At 49.5% G+C, this 8,383-nt stretch overlaps 2 protein-coding genes across 4 annotated transcripts in view; one reads left to right on the top strand and one right to left on the bottom strand.

Annotated features, from left to right (window-relative positions):
• The window catches only part of ZNF135 (zinc finger protein 135), a 44,388-nt gene that overhangs the window by 11,640 nt on the left and 24,365 nt on the right, over window positions 1-8,383 (top strand). The window lies entirely within an intron of this gene.
• ZSCAN18 (zinc finger and SCAN domain containing 18) overlaps window positions 7,243-8,383 on the bottom strand; it is a 15,871-nt gene continuing 14,730 nt past the window's right edge. For both annotated transcript variants that reach the window (XM_011960464.1, XM_011960463.1), the window contains one exon: window positions 7,243-8,383. This exon is cut by the window's right edge and continues 12 nt beyond it. In XM_011960464.1, the coding sequence (XP_011815854.1) occupies window positions 8,062-8,383 (322 nt within the window). In that variant the 3' untranslated portion in view covers window positions 7,243-8,061.

Here is an 8,383-nt window from a genome sequence, read left to right on the forward strand (position 1 = left end):
ACTCCCATGCTGATCATCAGTGGGATTGAATAGCCACTGTGCTCCAGCCTGGACAACACAGCGAGACACCATCTCTAAAAAAATAAAAGCCACTGGAGAAAGCCAGCGTACATGCTTCATAGCAGCACTCTCTCACTGAAACAATGCAAGTCACATAAATAACTTTAAATATTCTGGTAGCCCGATTTAAAAAGAAAGAAGAGGGCCAGGCACAGTGGCTCATGCCTGTAATCCCAGCACTTTGGGAGGCTGAGGTGGGCAGATCAGTTGAGGCCAGCCTGGCCAACATGGTGAAACCATGTCTCTGCTAAAGATACAGAAATTAGCCTGGTGCAGTGGCATGCACCTGTAATCCCAGCTACTCAGGAGGCTGAGGCACCAGAATTGCTTGAGCCTGGGAGGCAGCAGTGAGCCAAGATTGCACCACTGCACTCTAGCGTGGGTGACAGAGAGAGACTGTCTCAGAAGGAAAAAGCAAGAAACAGGTGAAACTAATGTTTAACCCTATATATCTCAAATGTTAGCAGTTTCACATGTCAATATAAACAAGTATTGAGATATTTGCCGCCTTTTTGTTACGTGACATCTTCAGAATCTAGTGTGCATCTTTTTTTTTTTTTTTTTTGAGATGGAGTCTCACTCTGTCACCCAGGCTGGAGTGCAGTAGCGCATTCTCGGCTCACTGCAACCTCCGCCTCCCAGGTTCAAGTGATTCTCCTGCCTCAGCCTCCCAGGTGCCTGGGACTACAGGCATGTGCCACCACGCCTGGCTAATTTTGTAGTTTTAGTAGAGATGGGTTTCCCCATGTTGGTCAGGCTGGTCTTGATCTCCTGACCTCAGGTGATCCGCCCACCTCAGCCTCCCAAAGTGCTGGGATTGCAGGTGTGAGCCACCACGCCTGGCCTAGTGTGCATCTTATACTTGCATCACATCTCAGAGTTCACTATAGTGACATTTCAAGTGCCCATTTGACACATGTAGCCAGCTGGTGGCTGTACTGGTACGGCTCAACAGCTTGGTGTTTGGTCAGCTGTTCTGTCCTCCTTCCCTTTACTACATGTGTTCTCCTGCCTTTCCCTGTGTTCCTATCCTTGTGTAGCATCTTATGCTCAAGGAAACTAAATGTGCTAGGAAGATCTGCTGTTTTAGGTAATTGGAATGACAGGTGCCTACTCATTTCAGGCTCTCTAGGATATTATATTTTTTTTTTCTTTTTTCTTTTCTTTTTCTTTTTTTTTTTTTGAGACAGAGTCTTGCTCTGTCCCCCAGGCTGGAGTGCAGTGGCGCGATCTTGGCTCACTGCAAGCTCCACTTCCCGGGTTCATGCCATTCTCCTGCCTCAGCCTCCCGAGTAGCTGGGACTACAGGTGCCCACCACCACGCCTGGCTCAGTTTTTGTATTTTTAGTAGAGATGGGGTTTCACCGTGTTAGCCAGGATGGTCTCGATCTCCTGACCTTGCGATCCGCCCACCTCAGCCTCCCAAAGTGCTGGGATTACAGGAGTAAGCCACCATAGCCGGCCTGAGGTCTGGTTTTTTAAGTGTGCGGGCACCCCCTGTACCCCACACTCTCTTCTCCTCTGGCCATGTGATATGTCTGCTCCTATTTGCCCTTCCACCATGAGTAAAAGCTTCCTGAGGCCTCCCCAGAAGCTGAGCAGATGCCAGTGCCTTGCTTCCTGTACAGCCTGGAGAACTATAAGCCAATTAAAACTCTTTTTTTCATAAATTACTCAATCTCAGGCATTTCTTTATAGCAACACAAGAACGGCCTAACACAGTGACCACAGTTTCTGGGCGTGCGGCCATGAGACTGACAGGAAGGTCTGGTTCTTTGGCAAGGAAAGGTTGTGTCTCTTTCTGGATGTAAAGGGAGAAGTATACTACCTACCACCTGCAAGCACAGAGAGGACCATCCTGGACAAAGTCAATTCAGAGAAGACGGCAAAGCCCAAGCTCATCTACAGTTCAAGCAGGGGCCCCACGCTGGACCTTGCCTCCTGGTCTTTCACAGCAAGTAAATAATACCCTCAGCTAGGCATGGTGGCTCATGCCTGTAATCCCAGCACTTTGGGAGGCTTGCTCGAGCCCAGGAGTTCAAGGGCAGCCTGGGCAACATAGTGAGACCCCAATCTCTACAACAGACAAAAAATTAGCCAGGCATGGTGGCATATGCCTGTAATCCCAGCTACTTGGAAGGCTGAGGCAGGAGAATCGCTTGAACCCAGGAGATGGAGGTTGCGTTCAGCTGAGATTGCACTCCAGCCTGGGCAACAAGGGCGAAACTCCATCTCAAAAAAAAAAGAAAAGAAATTGCATTGGCTGTTTTTGGTTATCAGCTGTCAGTTGTGGTTACATCCATCAATTTGATTTTTCTTTTTTTTTTTGAGACAGAGTCTTGCTCTGTCCCCCAGGCTGGAGTGCAGTGGCGCGATCTTGGCTCACTGCAAGCTCCACTTCCCGGGTTCATGCCATTCTCCTGCCTCAGCCTCCTGAGTAGCTGGGACTACAGGTGCCCACCACCACGCCTGGCTGATTTTTGTATTTTTAGTAGAGACAGGGTTTCACCATGTTGGCCAGGCTAGTCTCAAACTCCTGACCTCAGGTAATCTGCCCGCCTCGGTCTCCCAAAGTGCTGGGATTACAGGAGTAAGCCACCATAGCCGGCCTGAGGTCTGGTTTTTTAAGTGTGCGGGCACCCCCTGTACCCCACACTCTCTTCTCCTCTGGCCATGTGATATGTCTGCTCCTATTTGCCCTTCCACCATGAGTAAAAGCTTCCTGAGGCCTCCCCAGAAGCTGAGCAGATGCCAGTGCCTTGCTTCCTGTACAGCCTGGAGAACTATAAGCCAATTAAAACTCTTTTTTTCATAAATTACTCAATCTCAGGCATTTCTTTATAGCAACACAAGAACGGCCTAACACAGTGACCACAGTTTCTGGGCGTGCGGCCATGAGACTGACAGGAAGGTCTGGTTCTTTGGCAAGGAAAGGTTGTGTCTCTTTCTGGATGTAAAGGGAGAAGTATACTACCTACCACCTGCAAGCACAGAGAGGACCATCCTGGACAAAGTCAATTCAGAGAAGACGGCAAAGCCCAAGCTCATCTACAGTTCAAGCAGGGGCCCCACGCTGGACCTTGCCTCCTGGTCTTTCACAGCAAGTAAATAATACCCTCAGCTAGGCATGGTGGCTCATGCCTGTAATCCCAGCACTTTGGGAGGCTTGCTCGAGCCCAGGAGTTCAAGGGCAGCCTGGGCAACATAGTGAGACCCCAATCTCTACAACAGACAAAAAATTAGCCAGGCATGGTATTGTGTGCCTGTACTCCCAGCTGCACAGGAGGCTGAGGCAGGATTATCACTTGAACCCAGGTATTTGAGGCTGCAGTGAGCTGTGGTTTCACTACTGCACTCCAGACCGTGTTTCTAAAAAAAATAAGTAAATAACAACCTAAACTGTATACAATTTTGAGTTGGATTTCTGGTGACTGGCAGTCAAAACTGCATCTTGGGTGGAAGAATCATAGAAAGTAGAGCATTAACTATGCTTTGGCTTCCGATTGTGTTTCTGAAAAAAAATTAGGAAAGCTGGTGCAATAGTTTGGAATTTGTCCCCTCCAAATCTCACGTTGAAATGTGATCCCAGTGTTGGAGTGGGGCCTGGTGTAGGGTGTGTGGGCTGTGGGGTGGATCCCACCTGAATGGCTTGGTGCTGTCCTCATGGTAATGAGTGAGTTCTCACTTTATGAGTTCACCCAAGAGATGGTTATTTAAAGGAGCCTGGCACCTCCTTCCCTCTCTCTTGTTTTCTCTCTCACTGTGTGAGGCACCAGCTCCCCTTTGCCTTCTGCGATGATTGGAAGTTTCCTGAGGCCTCTTCATAGTGCAGATGTCAACACTATGCTTCCTAAACAGCCTGCAGGACAGTGAACCAAATAAACCTCTTTTCTTTATAAATTACCCACCCTCAGGTATTCCTTTATAGCAGTGTAAACCTCCCTAAAGGCCTTTACCTCTCTAAAGGCCTTGTCTCCACATATCAGATTGTGGGCTAAGGCTTCAACGTCTGACATTTAGTGGGGGACACAATTCAGCTCGTACCAGAGGGTGTTTAAGCATTTTCCCATTGAAATGTATTCCCACCTTTCCAGGTTTCCATCTCTCATTTGCTTTTCCTACTTATTGAGAACACAGCTACCTTCCAACACCCTGTATAAACCCACCCTGAACTCTACCCCTCTTCACTGCCAGCCTGCCTGGGGCTTTCCCTTGCCCCCAAGAGAGTCTGTGTCCTTTTGCACACGTCCCATCCCTGCCAACTCCACTGGACAGACCTGAGCCACCCTCTCCTGCCTCACCCCACCTGTCTTTCTTGCTGGTCCATGTTGCTGCGCTTTTGTATGGGAGCTGAGACCCACTGCCCCAAATGCCTGAACCAGCCCAGTTGCCCCTGAGGTTAACAAGTGGAAATATCTAGCTTAATAAAACATCCATTTGTGCTCCTTATATCCTGGGCAGGGTGGTAGTGGTAGGGGAACAGCAAACAAATCCCAAAACCTCAATCGGTTCACTTTTGGTAGTGGTTTGGGAAAAGAAATTCTGAAACTATATTACAGTTATTTTAAGATTCATCAAATTAGTAAAATGCCGAATTTTGGGGTGTCAGGGTTCTCAGTGTTAAAGAAGACACATACAAATATGGACTGGAGGGAGTCACGGATTGACTTGGAGGTCTTACTGGATACGTACGTGCATGTGCACAGACACACCTTTGTGTGGGGCCTGTGTGCAGTCATATATTTCATAGCTCAGCAGGAGACACCTCAACTGGCTCCCTCTCTTGGTCTCTAATGCCGTTACCCACTAAAAGGAACCAGTTCTTCGAAGACATGGCCAATTTCAGGGCTGAGGAAGGGTAGAAAGGAGATGGGCTTAGAACATCCTACTACATCAAAAAGCAAATAAGCACTTAAAAAAAAAAGTGGGGGGTCATGTCACGAGGATACAGGAGTCAACTGAAGGGAGTCTCACTGGCCTCATCTAGGGCAACTTGAGCACCAAAATAAGATCAGCAGCTAGTTATAAACCACTGAATAAACAGAAATCCTCGAGTCCATTCCAATAATAAAGACCAATTCTTGGGGAGAAGAAGAGTGCTGGCTGGCAGTAGGATGCTGAGGGCCAGCTGGTCAGCATGGAGGGAGGGCTGGTGTTGGAATATCACCACCCTGGTAATGATGGATTCAGGCAAGAATGAGAAATGAAAGCCAAATTTAGGGGGAAGTTTTGATGAGGAGCAGGATATTTGCATTGTCTTTAATCTTTTTGTGACAACTGAAGATCAGCGATATTTGCATGATCTTAAAGTCCCTTCCCACCGATTCTTATTCATTAAAAGGAGAAAAAGTTAACTATATTCTTTTTTTGAGACAGGGTCTTGCTCTGTCACCCAGGCTGGAGTGCAGTGGTGCGATCTCAGTTCACTGCAACCTCCACCTCCTAGGTTCAAGCCATCCTCCCACCTCAGCCTCCCAAGTAGCTGGGACTGCAGGTCAGGTGTGCACAACTCCGCCCAGCTTCAGCCTTGCAAGTGCTGAGATCACAGGTGTAAGCCTCTGCCTTTGGCCCCAGTTAGCTATACAGTGGGAAAATTGCACTCTAACCAGGCGAGCAAAGAGAACCTCACTGACAGGAGGATGTGGACACCGTGCACCCTGGATGGGCTGGTGGAAGGCGCACACAAGCAGGCCATAGGTAAGCAGGTCGAATGTTAATAGGTGGCTCTGGGTGGGGGGGTGTGAATGATCTGTGCACTATTTTAATTCTTGTGCCTTTTAAAAATATGTTTGTAATTATTTCCAAATAAAAAACTTAAAAAAAAAAAAAGGCATAGACATCTGGCTGTGCACTAAATGAGACAGGAGATGGGAAACTGAAGCTGGAGGGTGGGGCCCTATAATAACAAATGACAATCACCCACAGCCTGAGAGCTGAGTGGGACACATCTCAGGGGATGCTCCCTGTGGCAGTGCAAGAAGGTAACTCACAGGTTCGGCTGAGAAATGAGAAGCTACATTTTAGCCTTTTTCTTTTTTTTTTTTTTTTATGAGATGGATTCTCGCTCTGTCCCCCAGGCAGTGGTGCAGTGGTGCGATCTTGGCTCACTGCAACCTCCGCCTCCCTGCCTCAGCCTCCTGAGTAGCTGGGATTACAGGTGCCCGCCACCATGCCCAGCTCATTTTTTGTATTTTTAGTAGAGACGGAGTTTCACCATGTTGGCCAGGCTGCTTTTGAACTCCTGACCTCAGGTGATCCACCTGCCTCTGCCTCTCAAAGTGCTGGGATTACAGGTGTGAGCCACCGTGCCCCGCCCATTTTAGCCTTTTTCTTACCAGAGCCACACTCAGCTTGGAGTTTAGTTAGGATGGATAGGCTAAGAGGGAAACTAAACTTAGTGACTGTTGCAGAGACAGGCACTCCAGGTGACAGTTCCCAGGCCCTTCTAAGTGACTGGGGCCATGGAATCATTTCTCTCCAAGGATATGTGAGTAGAAGTGATGTGTGTCATCTCCCAGGTGAGCAGGTGTGGGCTTCCCCACATGCTCCAAGGGTACAGTGAAGAGCAGAGCTACAACAGGGATGGGGCCTGGATCCTTCAGTCACTGTATGGAGCAGAGTGCAAACCAATACATAAGCAACAGCAACACCAACACAGGACAATCAACTGTGAGTAAATTTTTTTTTTTTCTCTGAGACAGAGTCTCACACTGTCACCTAGGCTAGAGTGCAGTGGCACGATCTCAGCTCACTGCAACCTCTGCCTCCCAGGTTCAAGTGATTCTCCTGCCTCAGCCTCCCGAGCAGCTGGGATTACAGGCACGCACCACCACGCCTGCCTAATTTTTTGTATTTTTAGTAGAGACGGGGTTTCACCATGTTGGCCAGGCTGGTCTCAAACTCCTGACCTCATGATCCACCTGCCTTGGCCTCCCAAAGTGCTGGGATTACAGGTGTGAGCCACCGCGCTCAGCCCATGAATAAATATTATGTTAAGCCTCTGTGATTTGGGGGTCATTACAACAGACTGCCTGCTCAAACAGTGACAGAAAAAGAGGCACCAGTTTCCGTATCTACAGGGAGCAGTTAAGTTTATGAGTAGGGAGCAATTAAGTTTATGCGCAAGCAATGGGAATAATGCTGTAATCTGAGAATAAATACAATCAATCAAAAGATCACCTCATGTAGCCCAAGGAGTTTACTCTCCTTTGCTCAGACAGACAGATCTTTATTGGCGTTTTCAACTTATTTTGATCACAACTTCCCAGCAAGAAATACGTCTCTTACATTGCAACCAGTTCTCACATTTAGATGTATGGGTGAAAAGTTTCACAAAACAGTATTTGCCTTTACTACATGATGCATTCTTTATTCCGATTCATTGCTGTGTAATGCTGGTGGCCACTTGCTAATTGATTTCCCGTTTTAACTAATGGGCTGGGACCCACGGTCTGAAAACCCTGCCTTATGCTGCAAGCATTTCTGTGATCTCTGAGAGCTACTCCATACAGGTAAAGAAAGACACGTGAGGTAAACTAGGAAACAGCTTCTGCTTTTGCAGATGAGAAGTGAAGTTGACGTCACGCAAGTACGAAAAGGCTAAACAGTTGACAAAATTTCCACTTGAGCAAGCCTGGGGAGCGCGAAGAGGAGGAATCGGGGCAAGGGTGACTTGAAGAAAGCACTGGCAGATCACGCACTTTAAGGCAACTCTACACTGCACAATGTCAAATAACCTAGCGTGGGGCGGCACTAAATGGCTGCAGGAAAGCGGGGTCTTCTGCCGCTGCAGGAAACCGGCGGCTCCCCTCGGAGGCGAGCGCTGGCCCAGGGTGTTTACAGAGGTGAGGGCTTCCCGTGGACCCTTCTCGTTGGGAGCGCTTAGCCGCCGGGGCGGGTTCGGGGCACGGGCAGATGAGTCCACAGACACCACAGGAAGCCGCCACCCAGGGGCGGGGAAGGGCCCGACGCCTCTCTGGGATTCACGGCCGGCAGGGCCGCTCACCTCTGCGCCTCTGCGGGTGCGGGGAGAGCCTCGCCCTCCGCGCTCTCCGGGGGCCCGCCCGCCCTCGCCCCTGCCTGGGCTTCGCGGGTGGACGGTTGGGGGCCCCGGGCGCCCCCCAGCGCGTAGCTTTTCTCCTTCTCGTGGGTCTTCTGGTGCTCGGCTAGGGCCAGGCTGAAGTGGAAGGTCTTCCAGCAGCCTTGACAGGCGTAGCGCTTCCGGCCGCCATGGCTGCGGTGGTGCTCCATGAGGTGCGAGAGCCACGCGAAGGCCTCCCCGCACTCGCCGCAGGCGTAGGGCTTCCCGCGGGACAAGCCCGGC

Source organism: Colobus angolensis, unplaced genomic scaffold, assembly GCF_000951035.1.
Source record: "Colobus angolensis palliatus isolate OR3802 unplaced genomic scaffold, Cang.pa_1.0 Scaffold510, whole genome shotgun sequence".
Lineage (NCBI taxonomy): Eukaryota > Metazoa > Chordata > Mammalia > Primates > Cercopithecidae > Colobus > Colobus angolensis.